The sequence below is a fragment of the Crinia signifera genome, chromosome 2, assembly GCF_055691185.1.
Source record: "Crinia signifera chromosome 2, ASM5569118v1, whole genome shotgun sequence".
Classification (NCBI taxonomy): Eukaryota; Metazoa; Chordata; class Amphibia; order Anura; family Myobatrachidae; genus Crinia; species Crinia signifera.
In genome coordinates this window covers 167,759,402-167,784,456 of record NC_139218.1, presented here as the reverse complement: position 1 = coordinate 167,784,456, position 25,055 = coordinate 167,759,402, and the positions used below count along the sequence as shown (strand labels likewise).

The window sequence follows — 25,055 nt, the reverse complement described above, 5'->3', positions numbered from 1 at the left end:
GGCAATGAGGGAAGATGTCTGCTGTCAGGGACAGCAGACATCGTCCCTCTGTCACCGCGTCTCTAGACGCGGTGACACTTTGAAGTCATGACGTACATTTACGTCATGTGTCGGGAAGTACATCCCGACCATGACGTAAATGTACGTCAAATGTCGGGAAGGGGTTAATAATCAGTGTTTATTTACTAAGATGGGAGTTCTATTTCTGATGGGATGTTGCAATTGGCAAACAATCAGATTCTATATATATATATTCTAAATAAGTAGTATATTCTGATTGGTTGCCCATAGCAACATAACATCTCATCTAAAACAGAACCCATTTTTAGTAAATAAACCCTGTTTACTCCACTCCTTTCACTTAAATATTATACAACTTTGCACAATCTTTACTGTGCTAAAACTTTCATTACACGTACTGCATAGGTTAAAAATAGCCTTCAAATGCAAAATGTAGAACATATATTCAGGACATAATCATATAATTCTGTTCAGTATGGACAATACAATATAATCCCACAAACAAAACGTTTAATGTTACCTTTTTTGCTCTATATTTCTCTTTAATTTACTAATCTTATGGGGCATGCACACAGGCCAATTGTAGCCCTATTTCTAAGCAATCTGACTAGATTGCTTGGAAATTAAGCACAGATCGCCATTGTTCTCACTAAAGAACACTGGCTGTCCCAGATCTATAAGCACATATCGCTAATGTATCGCATATGTGCCAGCAGAGTGTGCTGACCAAGCTTTGCTACACTACATCGCTCAGGACGGAGGCTCCGTCGCCCTGTGTTTATGCTGCAATACTGTTTCGTTTTCAGCATAATAACATAATGGGTGAGATTTAATAGGATGAGAGATTCATAAAATGAGAGATTTGGCAAAAAATCTCCAGTTTTTTTAAAGCGGCAATCATTTACACTGCAAAATCAAACTGATTTTGCAGTGTAAATGATTGCCGCTTTAAAAAAACTGGAGATTTCTTCCCAAATCTCTCACTTTCTGAATATCTCATCCTATTAAATCTCACCCCATAACTTTATATTCTCATTGATATTCCATTATATGTAACAACCTTATGTAGTTATCAAGGTCTTGCAAGATATTGCATATAAGGGGTTTCACTCAAGGTATAGTTAGTATAGCAAGGTATCCGTATTAGTAATAGCAATGGATTGTATTATTACTTAATCAGTAGCACAACTAGGTTAGTATGGGTAAATAGTGATTAGATCGAATGTTGTACAATAGCATTAAAAATATATTTAAAAAAAATACTTTTTTTTTTTTATTCATCAGTGGTTTGAATGTCAATGTTTGTGTCTAAGCATGTGCAGGACCGCACTTTGCTGCTCCATATAGAAACATTTGGATAAAAGCTGGTGATGTTTATATAGCCTCCAGGAACTCTTCTGAACATGCATATCTGCTCAAAAGAGTATATTCGTAGTCAACATCGGTTGTGCCCCCCCATGGGTGAAGGGAGGGAATGTGGGGGATTTGAGATTACAATGTGGTTGGAGCATTTGTTCTTGTTATCAAATTATGGAGTAAGATGGGAATTCTATAGAAGATGGGGTGTTGTTTTGGGCAACCAATCAGATTCCATCAATTATCTTCTAAAATGTGCTAAATAAATAAGTAGATTCTGATTGGTTGCTCATAGCAACATCATATCTTTAATAGAACTTCCATCTTAGTAAATAAACCCCTACATGTCAGTGTGAAGTGTCTGCTTTTATTTTGTGTTTTGTTTTAAATAATAACATCCTTACCTGTCCAATATGAAGTGTATGTAAGATCCTACACACACAACTGGTTTCCTACATAGGAAACAGAATCATTGTGTTGTATTAATATATTTATTGATAAATAATTGTATGTCAGTAATTTACTACAATGTCTGCAAATAATTAGATTTAATTCTCACATAAATGTATTTCGTTTATAGTCGGTGGAAAACTGTGCCTGTATCCTGCACAATCTATCTTACCATTTGGACTCAGAAGTGCCAAATAAATACGCCCAATTGAATGAACAAATGTTGCGCAATCAACAGACAGACAAGACCTCTACAGGCTGCTTCAGCAACAAGAGTGACAAGTTGCAGGTGAATATTGGATTTTCAAAAAATGCCATACCTGGAAACCATCCTCAGTCTAGTTATTTTCAGTGGATTGCTTTTTGTATATACATATTTGTTTATCTTTGTTCTTGATATGACTTTTCCTGTGCATGGTCGCTTAGACATCAGATGAGCCCAAATAATTTCGATGAGGTGTGGTCATATGTAGATTTGGGCCATTACCACACTACATACAATTCCCTTTGAGGCACCAAACAGAGGACTTAGCTTCAAAAGTGATAAAATGGAGAGTGATAAACAACAAACCAATCAGCTTCTGCCTGATATTTTTAAAGCACAGTCTATGACATGGCATGGCTTTTGAAGCTTAGTGCATCTGGCCCAGAGGCTGTTGCTCCACCTTTCACGCAGACTTGGCCCTGCACCAGGTCCCTCAATCAGGCCTGGGTAATTTGTACCTGCCCCACACCCCTCTTATCGCCGCTGATGGTGATTTTGTATTGGAGGTGTTCTATTTCTATTGGGCAAGTAGTTAGAATTAAATGAAATAAATAATGTTTACTGTGTGTAGTTGATATGGGTGTTCATCAAGAGGTCTACAGTAGACAGGTCAACACCAAAATAGGTAGACATGCACTACGTTGACATTGACAAAATTAGACAAATGCAAAAGGTCAACATACCGTGTCTCTTTTTTTGTGTGTCAGAATCGACACCTAATTAGTGTAGCGTGTACTGGGACAAAGAGTTCAAGTCGGAGGGATGCCCGAGAGAATGCCTTATATTTTATTTAAAAGGTAAAATATATTTTCTTGCTCCATCACACCTGCTCCAGCTATAGCAGGTGGCTAAGCAGATACCTCACAAGTTACACTGCAAGGTGAAAAATGAGAGGTAGATGCTTTTTTCTCATGTCTTTCTTGCAGTATAGTAACATTTAGAAGTGCCTGTGCCAATAAACACCCACTATGACCTTCTAGTAATCAGCTGGAGAATTTTTGTAGGGATCCTATGCATATCAGTTCTTAATTTTATGAAGGCTTATTTTCATCCTCCAGCATAAACGGAGGGAGTTCCAATAATACGTTTTTCATTACTCAGGTATATTAATTGGTTGGTAAATAATTTTTAGATTTTAGATTTCATTATAAAGTTTAAATTGTTTACTAATCAGGGTTGCCGACCCTCCCAGAATTTGAGGGAGTCTCCCGAAAATCGGGTCCCCCCTCCCGGCCCCCGGAAGGGTGGGCAACCCTCCCAGAATCAGGGGGACACCCACTGAGTCGTCCCCCCCCCCCCCCCCCCCCCCGTTCACGGCATTTAAATGCCGCAATCCGCGGGTTTCAGAGGAGGGGGTGGAGCTAAAATGGCACAATCGTGTCATTTTAGCCCCCTCCATGGAGATCAGTTATTTCGGCTATTTGCCGTAATGGGGGCGGGGCTTAATGGCGTCACCGTTAAGCCCCACCCCCAAACTCGTAATGAAAGATTCCTCTCCGGGCTTCTCCCGGAGAGGATTTTGTGCAAGTCGGCAACCCTGACTAATATTTTGTCTGAATACTGCAATTTTAAATATATTTATTGACTATTAAAATATGTGATGGCCATTAAATTATTGGTTTAGCAAGTAGTTTGATATACAAATAATGATTAGATAGGATCATTTCATTCAAGCTAAAAAGTGTTCATTGCTGTCATTAGTGTCTTATATTGTTTTTTTTCTGCAGAATAATAATTTTGAGTTACCACTTCCAGAAGAGGATGCTAACCCCAAAGGATCTACAGTTCTGTCTCACTCTAGTGCTATAAAAACGTATCTGTCTCTTCTGGGACAGAGCAAGAAAGACTCTACCCTGGAGGCATGTGCTGGAGCTCTCCAAAATCTTACTGCTAGCAAGGGGCCGGTGAGTTTCAACTACTCAATAAAGCATAAATAACTTTATATTGTAATTTAGGGATTGAAAAACAATATGCTGACATTTTTTTCTTGTTTATATCAGTCTGTAGTTTTTTGGGGCTGCCTCACTCAGGGCCTTATTCTGGTCGGTGCGGTCGGATGCGTATATGCGGACAGGACCGAGCGTCCTGAGCCCCGCCTTCCGTACGGACCGCTCACTGCGTCCGAATGCGGTAAGCCGCTGACCGCACGGAGCACGAGTACACACGAGAAGTGTGTACACCTCCTCCATGTCTGGGAACCTCCCCCATCATTCGATGGTCGCAGACCATCGAATGCAGGACCGAGTGGTCAGGCAGCACCGAGTGCTCCAGACCACTCGGGCATTTCTCTGTGCAAAAGCAGGGATATGGGCGGGCAGCTGACATCCGGCTATGTCATATGTCCGCCCCCCACACGTGCGTCACGGCCGCATTACCATCCGTACGCCCAGCGTTTTCATGGGAACGCCTATGAAACTCTGGGCGTACACATATGGTAATGAGCCAAAACAGCCCTTCACGCCCCTCTCCTCCCCCTGTTCGGAGTGTAGAAAATTCATGCGGTATTTGGACGTGGCTGCCGTTCGCACATTCGCAGATATGCCTCTGCACATGCGCAAACACCAAACATCGGCGGACCGACCGTACGCGGACAGAACTGCACCGACCAGGCCCTCAGTAACTTGATAAAATAATATATTAAAGTACATTATACAGTGCATTATAATCAATCTTGAAGCATAAATAATAAAAAAACATATCTTCAATAAAAAAGTTTATTTAAAAAAAAAAAAACCATATAGGATACAAAATAATGCTAGACAATATGTGCAATGGAAGAAAATGAAAATATAGATAGAATATGGTAAGTAAGTTGTAATCAAAGCAAATATTTATTTTAAATGGAGCAGTTTTGAGACCAGCTTATGTGATACCCATGTGGGCCTCAATACTCTATACTTTTTGCAATGATTCAGCAAAATATTTCATAAGTATAGTGTGACCAGAGAGACAATTTTTGAAATGAGAATATTATGGAGATCCATATCCCTGGTCTCTGGTATATAATACAAATAAATTTTGTTAAGTTTGTGGCCCATATTCTAATAAACAGTATTCATTGCAAAGTATATTGCGTAAACAATATTCAAAGACTATTTCCTAGTGCAGACATGGCCAAACTATGGCTCTCCAGCTGTTGTGAAACTACAAGTCCCATCATGCCTTGTCATAGTTTTGCTATTAGGGAATGCTAAAACTATTGTAAGGCATGCTAGGATGTGTAGTTTCACAACAGCTGGAGGGCCATAGTTTGGCCATGCCTGGCCTATTGACTAGTGTAATTGGGTATGAATTGCACACTCACTGGTGACTATGGTTAGACCAAATATCTTGTGGTCTGTAGATTGTATGGTTTGTATTCCCAAGAATGATATTGCATGGAGAATGTATATAAACAAGGAAATTTATTGGTTAATAAAGCTGATCATGTGTAGCCTGCAAGACATCGGACCAGTGGTGCAAGTAGAATTTTTTTCTTGGTGGTACTGATAGCCTCCACCAAAAATGGGCGTGGTTTTGTGTCATGAGGGGGCGTGGTCACACAAAGCTAGAGGAGTGACTAAATGACAATAGTAGCATGGAATCAGAAGACAGGGAATGAAAAACAGATAATGACTGGGGGTGGGTTGGCTCTTGCTTGGGGGAGAGCCGGGCAGATTGTGCTTACAATTGTGGAGCCTGCTCTTCATGCTGTCGGCGCCGCTGCTGCCTGTCAGTGTGACAGGCTAAATCAGCAGTAGCCGGTAGCTGCATACAACACCAATTATAATGCTGGGTGGGCGGGCTGCGGATGCATTATATTTAGACTTAAAATAAAAATAGAATTGACAGTGGCTCAGGGGGTAAGTGGTACTGCGTACCTGCAACATATTTCTTACAGGTACTCCGTACCACGCCGTACCCCCTTACTTGCAACACTGCATCGGACAGAAATGGATTAAGGAAAGTGACGGACATAACATCCAACACAACAGGACAGACATACAGGATTAAACACAAAATTACATGTCACACTAAGGGGGTTGTGTACATTATTTCATGCCCATGTGGCAAACAATATGTCTGAAGGAAAATAAGACCACTGAGAATCAGGATGTACGAGCACATCAGAAATATTAAAATAGGCTTAGAACAACACAGCTTATCACAGCATTTTAAGGAAGTACACAACAGGGACGCAACAGGAATGACATTTACAGCAATAGCACAAGTTCAACAAAACTGGAGAGGGGGGGGACTATACCAAAAAAATCAACAGGGAGGAGCTCAAGTGGATATATACGCTACAAACCATGCAACCCAAAGGACATAATATTGACTTCAATATCAGTGACATCATATAATTTGAATAAATACACTACAGGAATGTTAGTGGCAAGCCCACACCTTTATTAGCTGAAATTAAGAGAGATTTCTGATATCACCATCAAAACATCAGCACTCCAACTTTACTCCCCCCTCCCCAGAGAGACTACAACTTTATCCCTGTATGTAGACCTTATCCATACCAACTACACACTGAAACTCCAAGGTATGGACCACTGACAGGGCAGATAGACACATCACTGCGATACCATATAGTGCAGGGGTTCCCAAACTTTTTAAAATCACGGCACCCTAGAGCTCAGAATTTTTTTCATGGCACCCCTAGTCCAAAAGTTGCTTATTCTGTAAATTGATTTGTATGGCATATATGGGTTCATTTATGGGCGAGGGACAGGATTAGCTTCTGTTTGTCCACATATTTTATTATTGGTAGCCCACCAGTTTTTGTCTTTTACAATGACCATAAATAATTTCAATTGCCTCTAGACCACTAATCCAAGGCAACCCTGCAGGTGTCCTGAGGCACCCCAGGGACCCTAGGCACACAGTTTGGGAACCACTGATATAGTGGATGACGACAGGATCCATGTCGACAGAAGGTCACTTGCACCATATACATTTAAAAACCCAGTACTGCAACTGACATGCAGATACAAGATCACCTGCACGCATAGATTAATGACACACCACCTGGGAACACCCACTGACATATGCATCAGCGAATCAGTCGCTGACTTAGGAACCCGCCCATCACAGGTTTCAACATCCAATCAGAGGGAACCGGGAGGGCTTTAAATACAGAGAGAGACAGAAGCATATCAATCCTTGAAAAAGGCACTAAGTGCCGAAACGCGTTGGTCTACACCACCCAGACATCAACACAAAGTCTCCTCACCCCAGTCAGTGTAGCACACTGTCAGGTCTGTGACGTACATTGCCGCGCCGGGTACATCACCGGGCACCCGGAAGCACTGGGTAAGAGAGTCACAGGCAGTGAGTAAAAAGTAGAGAGTGATAGCAGCAGTAAGTGATGCCAGGTGAAGGGTGACAACTGTGGGAGCTATATAGGAGGGCATTAGTGTGGTAAACTGCTATACAGTGTATTGTGTGTGAAGCATGCTATAGTGAATTTGTTTACAGTGATGAACAATTCCCAGCAGCCTCTGCTATAGTGAAGCATGCTATAGTGAATTTGTTTACAGTGATGGACAATTCCCAGCAGCCTCTGCAACTGTTTAAGGGGTCAGAAGTTGGTCACATGACCTGTGTCAGAAGGAGGTTAAGCAGTTTAGCAGTGCATTCTGTGAGGAGAAGTCCAGGTAGAAAGAGTGTGGCAGAAAGAGGGAGCATGGAGGATGGGGGTATGTGGAGACAGCTCATCAGTTGCTGGGATTCCCTCTCAAGTTATTGCTGTGACCTGTCAGACTGTAAATGATAAAAGGAGAGGTGTGGTGAGTCCAGACCCAAAATACATGCATACCTGTACCAGCCCAGGAAAGGGGTTTTCTCATATTTACCTACACAGCTGTATACTGTTTAAAGACATTTTACCTCAGAAAAGGACATTTTACCTCAGAAAGGCTGTAATACGCTCTTCTCTCGCCTAGATGTATATATTGAAATAAATATTATCTCAGGAAGGTTAAAAGAAGCTAATAACCTAAGGCAGGGGTAACACAGAGACTGTGTTTACCTCAGATGATAACTGTACAACAGGCAGACATTTATTTGATTCCTCATCAGGAGGAGAAAATAAGAATCTTTTCCTGACTAATATTATTTGATGGAGAAATAGTGACTGTAACAAGCAATAAGGTGTGAAGACTTTATACAGTGAGTTACACTTTTAAGCAAAGGATATGAAGAAAAGTGTGTTGTTACAAAGGGGGTTATTCTAGTTCACTCTTTCTGACAAAATCCTTCTTGGATGGACAAAACCATGTGCACTGCAGGGGGGCAGATGTAAAATGTGCAGAGAGAGTTAGATTTGGGTGAGTTATTTTGTTTCTGTGCAGGGTAAATACTGGCTGCTTTATTTTTACACTGCAATATAGATCTCACTTTGAAGTAAAACTCAACCCAAATCTAATTATATCTGCACAAGTAACATCTGCCCCCCTGCAATGGTTTTGTCCATCTAAGAAGGATTTTGTCAGAAAGAGTGAACTAGAATAACCCCCAAAGTGAGAACGCCACCAATCATTACCTGATTTACTTTCACTTGTGGATTACAAATAAGTCGACTGTCAGGATGCTCAGTGCGGGACTCCAATCTACAAAACAAAAATAGCCGCTTTGGTTATAAGTGACTACCTAATACAGGCTTTCCCAACCACGGTCCTCAAGGCACACCAACAGTGCAGGTTTTGTAGATATCCAGGCTTGAGCACAGGTGACTTAATTAGTACCTGAGTGATTCTGATTAATCCATCTGTGCTGAAGCCTGGATATCACTAAAACCTGCACTGTTGGTGTGCCTTGATGACCGTGGTTGGGAAAGCCTGTCCTAATAGAAAGAGACTAAGGCCAGTATTCAATGCCTCTGATTCGCCATTTTTTTCAGCGAATCTGGCAATTCGCCTGTTTTCTGGCGAATTTTCTCACAGAAAAAACAATTCGCCCTATTCAATGGACACAATTCGCTGCAAATGAAGAGCGAATGTCTGGTGATTCGCCGTTTGTGATTCACTGCGATTCGCCGGTGGTTTTCAATGGGGTTTTCAGTGGAATTCGCTGAGAGTGTATTTAGTGCTGAAGTGGAGAACTGCTTTCTCCAGTGATTTTCGCCAGGATTCTCCATTTTACATTTGTCATCTTTTTAAGGGGAACTGGAATGTGATCTTTGAAAATAAAGCGTTTTTTATTTTTATTTTGGTCTCAAAAAATCAGATTTTTTTTTTCTGTGAAGGGGCATGCTATTTTTATTCATGTGCTTGCAGCACATGAATATATAAAAAAATTATTATTTTTTTTTTAACAATACAGGTTGAGTATCCCGTATCCAAAATGCTCGGGACCAGGAGAATTTTGGATAACGGATTATTCCGTATTTCGGAATATTTTAATATTTCAATGATGTATTTTGAAGTATCTTGCATTTATGCTGTATAAACACATAATATACACACAAATATATTTTATTACCACATAAAATACACACAAACATATTTTAATTGTTCAAAAAACAAGGTTTCAAAACGTGAAACAAAATGTGTGTACTATCTCAGCACTGAATTTGAATGCCAAGCAATCATTGTCTTGCACATATATAGTGCCAGTTACATATCATGTCCCCAGTGATGCTGTTACATATGTCCCCAGTGAGTTTTTAGCACAAAAAAAATTTTTTTTCACTTTCTGGAATGTCCGTATTTCGGAATAATTCGGATAACGGATATTCGGATACGGGATACTCGACCTGTATATATATATTTTTTTACACATTCACCAGCAGGGGGCCGATCCGGGAGCCGCTCATTAATATTCATATATTCACTGTACACTGGTCTCGATCATTACATATGCACGATCGGGACCAGTGTGTAGCAGCTCCCTAACACAGCCCCCTGCCAGCTCGGGGGGGGGGGGGGGCGCTCCCTGTGTCCCCGACAGCCCTCCTTCACCTCCACAGTGTCCGGCGCAGGCAGGGAGGCTTCCATCTCCCTGCCCGCAGCCTTCCTCCGGCTCCCTGCGGCATTCGCCGGGGGGGGGGGTAAAATTTGCCACCAGGGGCAGCAAGCCCCTGAGGCGTTGAATAGGGGGTGAGGGAGGGCTGGCAGCGAATGCTGCAGCCCTCCGGAACCTGGCGATTGTGCAGCGAATCCAAAACAGGATTCGCTGCACAAGGGGAATTAAAGTATTGAATACCTGTGTAAGTAATAGTTTACAGCTGTAGCAGGTATATTATTGTGCAATAATACAGTAGTATTTTAGCATATAATACTGATAATATTGTCATTTTGATGTCATGTGAAAATGTAGATCTATGTTGAATATACTGTATATAAATATCTTGTTTGGTATTAGATAAGTTACAAGTTTGCAAGTAAATTCAGATTTGTTACAGGCAGCCTGAAGAAAGAAACTCTCTTTTGGAGGAGTTGTTTCATTCCAGTTCCTGTAAAATAAAACACGAAATGTAGTGATCCATTTATTCACACAATGTTTTGTGTGTGATGAATTGAATTATATGATTGTTATGCAAATAAATTGTTAAACTTTTATATTGAACAACTGAATTCTATGAGTTATATACACACTGTGCGGAGAAAAGGTACCTGTAAAGAAAGTATACTTACCTACTGAACCTAGTGTACCACATTAGACTGTAGGGCGCATTAGGAATTGGGGGGCTGGACTGGGTGCAAAGTGGTGCAGAGAGATAGGAGTGTTAGGGAGGAAAACATTAGGCTGGAAAATGGAGAACACTGTGACTGGACTGACGGGGGGGTTCTAGGTTGGGGGCAGTTAGATGGATTCAGCAATTGAATGTAAAATGAAGAGTTGGGACACTGGGATGAGGAAGGAGTGAGACAATGGACTGGAGAAGGAGTAGACATTGGAGATACAGTGCATATAGGAGCATTGACCTGCTGCTTTTTTGATTTTTGCCTGACCCCGCACTATTGTTGCTGCCACGTGCTTATATAGCAACCTACAGAGCAGCACCTAAACTCTTAGCATTAGACAAAGACAGCAACCATCAGTGACTGGCTGTGGCTGTTAGGATTGGAGGCAGGGCCTCTCTTGCTCAGTTTCTAGTGAACATGTGAAGAGAGAGATTCAGAGAGCTGTGGACAGCCAGATATCTGCGTAACTTAATGGCATGAGGCCGACTTAGTGGATGGCGCCATTCTATATTGATGACATTGTTTATGATGGCTCTGAGTGCTGGGGAGCAGCAGGCTCTGCAGGCATCACAATTCCAGTAGCAGCTGTATCTCCTGCCACCTATGTACAAAGTGAGTGACTGGTACCTTTTGTGGGGGTAATGGGGGGAGTGGTTATTTAAACATGTGCTTTTGTCTCCAGAACTCTGCCATTAAGTAGTGAGTTTGAACTAGGCCTCAGAATATAGCTGCCTCCCCTTTTTCTGCTGTTGGCCGAACACTGTGAAGGAGAGTGACCTATTTTATTTTTGTTTTCAGATGTCCAATGGCATGAGTCAGATCATTGGCCTAAAAGAAAATGGACTTCCTCAAATAACACGTTTGCTTCAATCTGGAAACTCTGATGTGGTAAAAACAGGAACTTCGCTTCTCAGCAATATGTCCCGTCATCCGTCTCTTCACAGGAGCATGGGTAAGATGTCTTGTATCTATTTTATTTTGTCTCAATATCTCATTTTTTCTTGCATATTACCTTTCATCTTAACCATTTAATTTTGACTATAGGTACACAGGTACTCCCTGATGTTTCTCGCCTCTTGTCACAAACCTCTGGAAATGCAACAAACTCAGAAGACATCCTGTCCTCAGCCTGCTATACCATGAGAAACCTTGTAATGGCCCAGCCTCAACTAGCAAAGCAGAGTCTTTCTAGCAACCTACTGGGGAACTTGGTCAATATGTGCAAATCTGGGTATGTTTTTCTTAACATCATCTTTTTCTTGAATGGTTGAAGTTTTTTGAGCTAGACAGTGAAAAAACTGCATCTGGAAAGTATTCATAGCTCAATACAATTACCTATCTGTGGTAATGCACACGTGTGATATATTTAGACACACGATGCAGACCACAGATGGGAAAATCAGGCGCTCAATAACCTACAGTTAGTGATATTCCTTATATAAAAGAAATTAATAATAAATTTATAACAGTTTGCTGCTCCTGTATCACTCAAGATTTTAAAAGAAAGGAGCGCATTTGTCATAAAAATCAATACATTTATTAATAATAAAATATACATTTCTAAAGAGAAATGAAATTTAATCACAAGACATATGTAGGCCTCTTATGCACATACACAAATGATTATTATCAGCAGTAAATTGCAACCCTCTCGGTAGGACACAAATAGGATTTAGACTTTCCAATTTTGCTAATTAATTAACCCTTTCTCTATTAGGGTAGAGAGCCTCCTCTGTCTGTGGTCTGGAGGTTTTTAAATATATGCGAAGGGCTCCAGTTTAAAGTGCAACGAACGCAGAGAGTCCATATGAATCAAAAGAGCAGCTGTGCTCAATATTGGTGTTAATTCCCAGACTCCAGAGCAACAGATAATTGCTGTTAGTGTTAATCTCCGTATCTACAGAGAAAATGTTGGGCTATTTCATCGGCACCTAAAACCAACAGTCATTGATGTAAATAATGTGCTCACCAGTATAGTATGGTAACCTCTGTCTCAAGAGAGCCACCTCCGAACTCCGGGACCACTTGCAAACCACACTGCGGCAGCTTTTGTGTGCGCATAAAAGTACTAAAAATAAGCTCTATATTAAAATCTATGGTAAAATCTCAAAGTGTATTTTCGATGTGCCTTCCATCCCATTCCTTGGATATATTATTTCTGGATCTGAGCTCAAAATGGAACCCAAGAAACTAGAAGCCTTAAATGAATGGTCACAACCTACAGTATGTTATCATTGTCATCCTTGCTGGCGGGTCGCCAGAACGTACGCGCTGGCGACCCGCCAGCAGCCACGCCAGCGAGGAGACTGAGACGCGCGTGCGTCTCGCGCGCACGCGCGTCTCAGTCTCCGTCGCTAGCGCGACGGAAACCCTGTCCGTCTCCGCCTCAGGGAGACGGACAGGGTTAGGGGGGGGGTGCGGGCAGGCGGCGGGGACCCCGGGTTAACGCCGGCAAGCCGGCGGGGACCCGGGGAACGGATGGAAGCGCCATCGGAAGGGGACGCGCGCGCACGAGGGGGATGGCGGCTGGCGACGCCAGCGCCATCCCCTGCAAAGATGGGACCTGACCCATCTGTACAACTCTTTTTTTTTTTTTTTTTTTTTTGAGAAAAATATTTATTGTTTTTTTCACAAAAATTTACAAATTAGGAAAGAGTACAATTAGTTGACAATGGAAATAAAAATATATTTAAGTAATATTCCTAAATAACAAATATATTAAGTTTAATTTCAGATACAGAGATAAATATTAAGTATAATTTATAGATTACTACAACCTACAACTCTTAAAGCTGTACAGCGGATTATTGGTTTTGCCAATTACTATAGAACGTGTATTAAAGGGTTTTCAACGCTCATTCCACCAATTACTGCTGTGACTCGGAAAGGTGCCAACCCGAAAGTCTGGCCTCCTAAAGCAACCTCAGCTTTTCAACTTCTTGAATAAGCCTTCATTCTTTTACAGCCAGCCCCAGGAAAAACATTTCTTGCTGAAAGAAGATGCCTCCGGTGTTGGAGCCGTGTTGTCTCAAACTTTGGAGGATGGCAAACAGCTCCCATGCAGCTTCTATTCTCATAAATTCCTTCCTCTATAGAGGAATTATTACATCGGAGACCAAGAGTTGCTTGCAATTAAATTGGCTCGGGAAGAATGGCATTATTTATTGGAAGGATTTCAATTCTCAGTAACTATTTTTATGGATCATAAGAGAGCTTACAGTATCTCCAGACCACTCAGTTTATGAAGTCTCATCAGGCTCATTGGTCCTTATTTTTCTCAATGTTTGATTTCAAGAATTTTATCATCCAGGTCCTCAGAACGTTAAGGCGGATGCTATTTCATGTTCTACGGAAGAAGATCCTTGTTCCTGTGAAACTTGTTCTATTATTGATCCTGTAGTCTTTGCTGTCACTCAAACATTTTCCAGGATCTCAAATTGTTTCTTCATTTGTATGTATCATCCTCGCAAGACAATTGGATCAATCTCCTACCTTGAGCCAAATTCATCCATAATTACCATTATCACACAGCGACTGGGTATTCACCTTTTTATTTTATCTATGGGCAACATCCTCGGCCTCCTGTTTTAAAGAATCTGACGTCCTTAGAGGTTCCTGCTGCTTCGGCTATGCTGAAGCATATTTTCCAAGTGTGGAGGAATGTCCATCTTTCTTTAGTAAAAGTGTTTCAACATTATTATTATCAACATAAGTTTTATGCTGACCACAACCGACGCATCACTCAACTTTTAAAACCTGGTGATAAAGTATGGCTTTCTTCCTGCAATCTGCACCTGCGTGTGCTCTCAATTAAATTTGCTCCTCAATTTATTGGTCCATTTCCTGTGAAGCAAGTAATTAACCCCTTCCCGACATATGACGTACATGTACGTCATATGACGGTTGCGGGGGAATCAAGCCAGCTCACGGAGTGAGCTGGCTTGAAAGAGAGCAGGTAATGGCTGTATATTACAGCCAGGTACAGTACCTGCTCTCACGGCCACGAGCGGCGAGTTCGCCGATCGTGGCCGTTTAACCCTTTAAGCACCGCGGGCAAAGCGCCCGCAGTGCTTAAATAGCTGATCGGAGGGGGGGCGCCCCCCACCGGCGCCGATCGGGGCCCCCCGCGGCGAGATCGGAGGGTGCCGATCGGTTGCCATGGCAGCCAGGGGTCTAATGTAGACCCCTGTGCTGGCCATGTCAGCATTCCTATTACATCCTGCCTGAGGCAGGATGTAATAGGAAGTGCTGAAAATCACTATGTTCAGCCATAGAGCTCTATGGCTGAACCTAGTACAGGCGATCGCGCCCCCTAGTGGTCAAGTACACTAGGGGGCCTTGTAGTAAAAGTAAAAAAAAAAAAAAAAAAATTAAAAAATAAAAAAAAAATAAAAAAATATTAAAAGTTCAAATCACCCCCCTTTCCCCATTTCACAAATAAAAATAAATAAAAAATAAAAAAATAAACATATTTGGTATCGCCGCATTCCTAAAAGTCCGATCTATTAAAATATAACATTAGTTATCTTGCACGGTTAAAGGCGTAAACGGAAAAAAATTCCCAACGCAAAAACTACGTTTTTTGGTCGCATCGCCTACCCAAAAAAAAGTAACTAAAAGAGATCAAAAAGTCGCACATAACCCATAATGGTATTAATTAAAAAGTACACTTCAGCCCGCAAAAAATGAGCCCTCACCCAGGTCCGTAGGTGGAAAAATAAAAAAGTTATAAGCTGCAGAACATGGCGACGCAAATTAGAAAAACCGTAAAATTTTCTATTTTTTTTTTAGTGGTAAAACGTAACGAAAACTATATAAGTTTGGTATCACCGGAATCGTAACGACCCATAGAATAAAGATAACCCATCATTTTAAACGAACTATGAACTCCAAAAAAAACGTAACCAGCGCAAAATTGTGGAATTGCGTTTTTTTTTTCTTTTTACCCCACATTGAATTATTTCCTGATTCCCCAGAATATTATACGGTATAGTAAATGGTACCATTAAAAAGTACAACTTGTCCCGCAAAAAAAAAGCCCTCATGTGTCTATATAGCCGGAAAATTAAAAAAGTTACGCTTATTTGAACGCGAGGAGGAAAAAAAATAAAAAGTTAACAAAAAACGCCCCGTCGGGAAGGGGTTAATCTATTTAAGAATTCCCAATGCTTTTCATATTTCTCTATTGAGACCCATAATGGAGTGGCATTTGAAGTGGACAAGATTGTGGATGCCCACCAGAGGTATGGTTGCATCCAGTACCTTATCGATTGGAAGGGCTACGGCCCAGAGGAAAGAAGCTGGGTAGACTCAGCTGGCATTCATGCACCCCGCCTGATTGCACCTTTCCACAAAGCTTTCCAAGCCTGATGGATGCCCACCCTCAAAGGGGGAGGGTACCTTCAGGAATCATAGTACTCAAGGTAATCCCACTGTCCGTGAAAGTCACTTACCGACCCGCTGGTATGCTCTGCCCCGCAGAGTGGCTGCTGGAGCAGTTTGCAAGATGTCCCTGTGTCTGTTCCCCACGTGGTGGCATGTTGCCCAGCGTTGTTTACAAACCATACTGGACATGGGTGCCACCGTGACACCTCCAATCAGCTGACCATTACTCTCACCTATCCAATAGTCCCAGTGAGCCAAGGTGTGATCACATAACACAGGTAGAACCAGGTGAACTCTCTTCCTGGTTCTGCTCTAAATACTGCTGCAGCCAGCAGCCGATTATCAGGCACTCAGGGGGATATAAACCAATCTCTCAGAGTCTTCGAGTGCCCTGAAAATTGTTAATTCCTGAGAGTTCTCCCAAGGCGCCAGGCTGCTTCCAGTTACCAGCTACTTGGACTCTGCTGCTGCTGTTCCTGGTTACTCTTCTGCTGCCAGATTGGCTCCTACAGTTTTCTATCTCCTGCTTCCATCTGCTAGTCTCTGTGCTCAGTCCAGTCCGATAACCTGTGCCATCGGTACCCAGTCCGATAACCTGTGCCATCGGTACCTAGTCCGTTTACCTGTGCCATCGGTACCCAGTCCATAAACCTGTGCCATCGGTACCCAGTCCGTTAACCTGTGCCATCGGTACCCAGTCCATTTACCTGTGCCATCGGTACCCAGTCCGTTTACCTGTGCTTTTTGGCACCCACTCTGACAACCTCTGGCATCGGTACACCCCGATACTTATTGCCATCGGTACACAGTCCGTTACTCACACTATCCTAAGTACATCAAGTCCGAATAGGGAGACCCTGGTAGGGGGCAGCAACCTGCCTGTCAGCTGCAGCCAAGTCCATAGTCCCATGAGGGGCTTCCTGGTGAACACCTCCGATGGGTTTAGACTCTGCCTGTGCCATCCTTGTCTGTTTCCTCACCAATATATGCACTTTCATACATTTAGCCCAATGTCACCTGTTTTCAAGCAAAAAATACATGGGATCTGGGATATGTTTCCAGACCTATGTGTTGTTGCTCTGAGGGCTGCTTATCAGGGATTATGCTTGACATGCATAATCCTAGGTAAGTGCATTGGAGCTAATAGGATTGTCCTTGGCAATCCAATAGTAACCGAAAATTACCACTGATGACTGGATATCCCCAATAGTCTTTTATAGAATTACATATTAATTTCCTCCAAAAAGTTCTGACTTAATTTTTATTATAGAGTAGTATTATATAGGCTACCCAATAAGAAGCCTAACCTCCTTCCCCAAGTATTTTCTCATATTTTTGCATTCCTCTTTGCAAAAAAATGAAACACATTTCACATTAAGAGCAGTTCTGCTTGTCTTGGCATTATTTAATGTTACAGTGTGTATTATAGCTGTACTAATTATAAACTTATTTTGTTGAATGAGGATAAGTATTTACACAAATATAAGAATACATTACTCTTACAGAGCTTCACCCAAAGCTGCAGAGGCTGCTCGTCTTTTCCTGACTGACATGTGGTCTCAGAAAGAGTTACAAGGAATACTGAAACAGGTGAAGTGTATAAATGAGACAATCTATTTATTATTAGCTATTGTGGTTTGTATTTTGACAGTGTAAAATGTGCGCAATATTAGGGCCAATTTTTCTTCTAAAAATACTCATCATTTACACTTTATTAAACTGTTATATGTGCCACTTTGGTGTGATTTGGTATTTTATATTGGCGAAAATGCATCTAATATCCACTTTTTATCTAATTGGAGTGTTCAAAGGATTACAGCAGAATGTAAAATGTATTTACTAGGATGAAAGTGCTATGCTGGCCTCAATAAAATGGACATTTTCCCTACTCAAATGCACATTTAAATAACTTCTTCCCAAGAAACAAAATATTGGTTTTTACATTCGGGTACATTCCCCTGCTGCATTAGAATCTACAGTATCTTGAGTTTTGCAGACAGCACATCTTGATTTATAAGTACATGTACAGTACTTCCCTGTAAAACCTGTGCAGATACACAGCACAGTAAGTTCATATGGCACATTAGGTATGATTCATTTTTTGCTTCGTTTATTTTTTCTGACTTGAACAAAATGCATACAGTATGTCCATCTCAGACAGTCTGAAATAACTGTTCACTGGTTTCTGCTAGACCATGAAAGCAAATGTATATTTCCATTGAGATGGTATTCTTTCTGTTTTTACCATTTTATTTTATAGCCCTATTTGCAACATCATTCTTTCTCCTCGAAAGCAATCATCTCATTATAAATACTGTACTATTATTTTCCAAAACAGCAAGGTCTTGACAAAAGCCTTATGGGATCTCTAGCAAGTTCGGCTGTCCGAAGTACAGTATCGCGGGTTTTCTGAGATCAGTCAGCGAAAAGACTTCTATATATATCTTAAGGTAACAGAACATTTTTATTTTAGTTTTGATATATATATATATATATATATATATATATATATATATATATATATATATATATATATATATATATATATATATATATCCAGATTCAGTACTTGGATCTTCATGAGTACACCTAATCCTATTTTTGCTGATCCATGGATCTTAGGGGTGACAGTACCCTCATTGAAGCAGAGTGTTTACGGGAAATCTTTGGTCCTATTTAAAAATCAAATAATTTGATGTTCAGCGACATATCTATTTTTGTACAGTCCATACTTTGGAAACACAGTTCTTGCTATTTTCTTTCAATTTGAGATACTCCAAGAAGTGCAATTTTGCCTTTCAAAATGAAACATCACTTTCAATGCCCCTGATGAAGTCACCTAGATGACGAAATGCTTTAGGCCTGCCACTTTACTGGATTGATCTGAACTCTCTATGAAGTCATTTATTCTGTACATTGACTGTTTTATTATGTTGCATCCCTTGTGTGTGGGATAGTCTTATAGGTAAATTCAACTTTATCACGGGCATACGTGCAGACTTTTTCTCTCTCTGCTGTAACATCCACATGCTTTTGAACTCTACTGGGTAAATTTGCAACCAAGTGCAGAACATTGCATCCCTTGTGTGTGGGATTGTCTTATAGGTAAAAGCAAACAAATATCTGATCTGTGTAAATCACAACAGTACCTTGCCTATGTGTAGTGAGGTAATTTCTTTTTTATTCTAAATGAGATATAGTATCCTGGAATGCCAGAACGGTTTGTGTAAGCCACTTTTATTGCTCTGTATTGCAGGGGTGGGGACTGAGGGAGTAGATTCCAATGATTGGAAATTGGGAACCTTGCATTGTTAGAGTATTTTAGTTCTCATTGCATATGGCTGTGGCCGGATAGGCTGTGGCCATAGTTTAGCTGTGGCCCTGTATTGAAGTGGGCCATTTTAAAGTGGGAAAACTGAGTCATAACTACAGGCGTTATACCTGCGTTACACCGAAGGAAAACTGAAGGCAAACTACTACAAACAAACAATAACACCCATGGATTGCATTGATACCTCAAGAGTATGTAATTCATCTCCAATATGCTCTCCTTATTTCTGTGTTATGCAAACTCTTGTATGATTTGAAAAGTTCTGATGTAATGAATTGATTGTAATTGTTATTACTTGTTTGGGGAAGCTGTTCAGTGAATCATAGTTTAGTGTTGCATGCTACCTGATGTCTACTCAAACACAGTGCAATATATCTCCTTTGACCATTTGGCCATTAGTGTTCAGGTGTAGCCTGACCTGAACAGACTCACTATATCCTTAGAATTAGTGACCTGCAGCTGTGTTGTAATTGATGAAGTGATATCTGAACAGTAAAAAAGAAAAAAAGACATTGAACAACATCATCAAACAGGTAATTTCAACTTTAGACTTGAATTTTGTACTGTCTGAACATTGCTAGGAATAACAGATGCACAGGCAAAGGATACCATTTATTTAGGAAGGACAGAATGGGAAGATTCGGAGGAGGGGTAGCAATGTATGTAAAGAAAAGCATAAATGCTACTTTAATACAAAACATTGAAGAAAAAACTGAGGCCCTTTGGGTGACCATAGAAATGGGGGAGAAGGACATTATTCGTACTAGGGTCATCTATAGGCCACCAGGCCAGGGGCAGGATTTGGACAGGAGCCCATTGCTTGATGGCTTTGAATGACTTTGAAGGGAGAAGTCATAATCATGGGAGACTTTAATCTACCTTATGTGAATTGGGAGGAGTCTTCTGCAAGATCATCTACAAGTGTCAAATTTCTAAATTCCCTACAGGGAGCATCTCTCAAACAATTGGTGAGGGAGCCTACTCGCAAAGACTCAATATTAGATTTAATACTCACAAATGGTGACAGGATATCGGACATATTCAGTATGTGGGTGAGAACCTGGGATCATCAAGCAGTATGAATTCGTATCAAGGCAGGGTCCAACTCCAGTCACACAAAAACTAAGGTGTTGGATTTTAGGAAGGCTGACTTTGCAAAAATGGGGAGATATTTAAGCGATTCATTTGCGGACTGGAGGAACTTGAAAGGAGTGCAGGAGAGGTGAAAAAAATTAAAAAGTGCAATACTAAAGGCAATGAACCTTTGTATCAAATGGGTTAAGAAAAGTACCAGGAAGAGGAAGCCAGTGTGGTTTACTAAAGAGGTATCAACTAGTGTAAAAGCAAAAAAAGATGGCCTTTAGGACATACAAGCAGACTCAAAATAATAATGACAAAGAAGTGTATCTTGCCAGACGCAAGGAGGCTAAGAAAGTGATCAGGCGTGCCAAGGCACAAGCTGAGGAGAAAATGTCTCAGTCAGTAGATAAAGGAAACAAAACTTTTTTTAAGTATAAACAAGTGAAAGAAGAAAATCAAATGGAGGAATAAGACTTGGACAGACACTAAGAATTTGGTGGAGGGAGACAAGGCAATTGCAGATCATCTAAATAATTATTTTTGCTCCGTATTCACTATAGAAGGAGAAGGGAAGGTACCACAGTTAAGTTGCAAGGACATTCATAAAAATAAGGTAAATGGAAGTACAGTACATTTACTAGGGAGAAATTCCTAACAACTTTCAAGACTGAAAGTGGATAAGTCAATGGGGCCAGATGGAGTGCATCCAAGGATACTAAAAGAACTTAAAGATGTGTTGGTAGCGCCATTAACAGATTTATTCAACCAGTCACTAGATACAGGTGCAGTTCTAGAGGACTGGAGAAGAGCAAATGTAGTTCCACTGCACAAAAGCGGAATCAAAGAAGAAGCAAGTAACTACAGACCAGTGAGCCTTACATCAGCAGTAGGGAAATTAATGGAAACACTATTAAAAGAAAGAATAGTGGAATATCTTAAATTTAAACAATTTACAGGAACCAAAACAGCATGGTTTTACTGCAGGGAGATCATGCCAAACAAGTCTTATTGACTTTTTTGACTCTGTGACCAAAATACTAGATGAAGGGCCCTGAAAATACTAGAATAAGGCCCTGTAGATGTGGTATATCTAGACTTTAGTAAGGCATTTGACACTGTCACACATCGCAGGCTGCTAAATAAACTTGAAAGTGTGGGATTGGATTTTATAATCCAATCCCACACTTTCAAGTTTATTTAGCAGCCTGCGATGTGTGACAGTGTCAAATGCCTTACTAAAGTCTAGAAATGTTGCATCTACAGCCCCCCCCTAATCTAGTATTTTGATCACGGAGTCAAAAAAGTCAATAAGACTTGTTTGGCATGATCTCCCTGCAGTAAAACCATGCTGTTTTGGTTCCTGTAAGTTGTTTAAATTTAAGATATTCCACTATCAAATGGGTAAGAACCTGGTTGCAGGATAGGAAACAGACAGTTGTAGTAAATGGAGTGCATTCTATGGAGGGACAGGTTACCAGTGGAGTACCCCCAGGGATCTGTACTTTGACCAGTGCACTTTAATATCTTTGGCCCTTATTCTGGTTGGTGCGGTAATATCCGCGTGCGTTCGTGCCGTTTTGTGTCTGCGCATGTGCAGAGGCGTCTCTGTGCATGTGCAAGCGGAATGCACGGCCAAATTCCGCATGAAATGTGTACACAACGAACAGGGGGTGGAGAGGGGCTCCCATGAAAACGGTGGGCGTACGTATGGTAATGCGGCCGTGATGCACGTGTAGGGGGGCGGACATATGACATTGCCGGATGTCAGCTGCCCGCCCAGATCCCTGCATTTGCACGGAGAAATGCCCGTGTGGTCTGAGGTTGCGGGAGCTGGCGGACCACTCGTCCTGCATTCGATGTTCTGCGACCATCGAATGATGGGGGAGGTTCCAAGAGATGGAGGAGGTGTATCTGTAAGAAATTCACTCGTGCTCCGTGCGGTCGGCGGATTACCGCATTCGGACTAGGTGAGCGATCCGTACGAAAGGCGGGGTTTAGGACGCACGGTCCTGGCCGCATATTCGGCTCCGGCCGCACCGACCAGAATAAGGCCCTTTGTTAGTAACATTGTAAATGGTATTGAAGGGAAAGTATGTCTTTTTGCAGATGACACAAAAATATGCAACAGAGTAGACACACCAGGAGGGGTAAATCAAATGACTGATGATCTAAGTAAACTTGAGAATTGGTCAAGAGCATGGCAACTACAGTTTAATGCTAAAAATGCAAAATTATGCACTTGGGACTCAAAAACCCAAAGGCTCAATATAGTATCAAGGGTACTATAATGGAAACTACTGTACTGAGGAGGAAAGAGATCTAGGAGTCACTATTTCAAGTGACTTAAAGGCAGGAAAGCAATGTAGCAAAGCAATGAGGAAGGCTAATCAGATGCTTGGTTGCATAGGGAGAGGAATCAGTGGCAGCAAAAAAGATGTAATAATGCCACTTTATAGGTCATTGGTACGGCCTCATCTGGAATACTGTGTCCAGTTCTGGAGACCATATCTTCAGAAGGATATAAATACATTGGAGAGTGTACAAAGAAGGGCAACTAAAATGGTGCATGGCCTACATCACAAAACTTACCTGGATAGACTAAAAGATCTTAACATGTATAGTTTGGAGCAGAGAAGGGAAAGGGGGGACATGATAGAAATCTTCAAATATATCAAGGGTTTTAACATAGTATAGGAGGGAAATTTTCTTCAAAGAAAAATAAGTAATAGAACATGAGGACATGCACTGAAACTGGAGGGAGGTAGGTTCAAGGGAAATGTTAGAAAAAATTACTTCACAGAAAGGGTAATAGCCTCCCATCAGATAAGTGGAATAGCCTCCCATCATAGGTGGTAGAGGCTAAGACAGTAGAACAATTTAAACATGCTTGGGATAGGCATATGAATATCTTTACAAAGAAATAAGTATAAAAAAAGGGTTACGATTACCTGAAGGGTAAAAAAAGGGGCAGACTAGATGGGCCAATTGGTTCTTATCTGCCGTTAAATTCTATGTTTCTATGTATGTTGCATAGCCCTTTGAGGCTTTTTTATTAAATACTCGGATTTTAAAATTGTGTACTTTTTTATAGCACACTCTGATTCTTTCTGTATCTCTACTCTATATATATATATATATATAGATAGATAGATAGATAGATAGATAGATAGATAGATAGAGAGAGAGAGTATATGCAGTCTGTTCTTGTAACCAGCGGAGTATAACATGTATATACATTTTTTGGTTCCAGATTCTCTTTTATTAATCACTGTACAGAATCCGTCCTTGTGCTGTGCAGTCTGAAGAAATTTTGGGAGAAGAGTACAGTTTTAAGAAGATAAACAAGATATTTAAGAAATTGCACATCTTTTGCTTTTTAGAATTCTTTATTTTTTTAAATATGGGATATGAGTTATGGGATATGAGTTACAGCTTGGGACTCTCTTTGCAAAATCCTTAAACAAGTATAGATTGAGGGTAATTAGCAATATCCATAGTATTTTACAGCAAATGCTTTACAATGTAATTCAGCCAATAGTGTTAGAAAGTATATGTAAATACTGAATCTTTTTTTTCCCACTTTTCAATTTATTGTATATTTGTGACATTGGGGTAAGCCTTACAGATTTATGCCTTAAAGTGAAACTATTGTAGAAAAATGTATACCTTATCCAAAAACATGCCATAATATGTACTGCCACATCTGAAAAGGTCAGCGACTTTTCTTAAATTTTTAGGTACTCTTTACTTAGAACGGCGCCCACGATTTTGATCGTGGGCATCTCGGGCATTGAATGCACTAAAAAATCGGGTGCGATCAACCGACGAGATGCCCGCGATTTCCCATAGGGAACAATGTTAAATGTCTCAATTGACCCAATTTTCCTGTTCAATGCCTCAATTGACCCGATTTTTCCATAGGAAACAATGTTAAATGGGCCACAGAGGCCAAATAGGCACCCTGAAGTGTATAATGGCCACCCGAATTGTTAACGCCACCCCACGATCAACGTCAACCCGAAGCGTGGCGAGCGCAGCGGTACGCGTCCTACGACCTTTTCATACCCCCACTATCCACGTCGGCGTGGAGTTGAGAATAGAAAGTGTGGCGAGCGCAGCGAGCCACTGAGCCCGAAGCGTGGCGAGCGCAGCGAGCCCCGCGAGGGTACGCGGACAGCTGTGAAGCCCGCGAGGGGACGCGGATACCTGTGAAGGTATCCGCGTCCCCTCGCGGGGCTCGCTGCGCTCGCCACGCTTCGGGCTCGGTGGCTCGCTGCGCTCGCCACACTTTCTATTCTCAACTCCACGCCGACGTGGATAGTGGGGGTATGAAAAGGTCGTAGGACGCGTACCGCCGCCCCTCGCGGGCGCGCTGCGCTCGCCACGCTTCGGGTTGACGTTGATCGTGGGGTGGCGTTAACAATTCGGGTGGCCATTATTCACTTCAGGGTGCCTATTTGGCCTCTGTGGCCCATTTAACATTGTTTCCTAT

The 25,055-nt window shown here is 41.4% G+C and overlaps 1 protein-coding gene across 2 annotated transcripts in view; it reads left to right on the top strand.

Annotated features, from left to right (window-relative positions):
* Positions 1-24,426, top strand: part of PKP1 (plakophilin 1) — a 168,622-nt gene extending 144,196 nt beyond the window's left edge. For both annotated transcript variants that reach the window (XM_083173187.1, XM_083173188.1), the window contains 7 exons: positions 1,958-2,116; positions 3,820-3,996; positions 11,566-11,719; positions 11,812-11,998; positions 17,658-17,742; positions 18,491-18,602; positions 23,814-24,426. In XM_083173187.1, coding sequence (XP_083029313.1) covers positions 1,958-2,116; positions 3,820-3,996; positions 11,566-11,719; positions 11,812-11,998; positions 17,658-17,742; positions 18,491-18,565 — 837 coding nt within the window. In that variant the 3' untranslated portion in view covers positions 18,566-18,602; positions 23,814-24,426. The remainder of the gene's footprint in view (positions 1-1,957; positions 2,117-3,819; positions 3,997-11,565; positions 11,720-11,811; positions 11,999-17,657; positions 17,743-18,490; positions 18,603-23,813) is intronic.
* Positions 24,427-25,055: the final 629 nt, after the last annotated feature.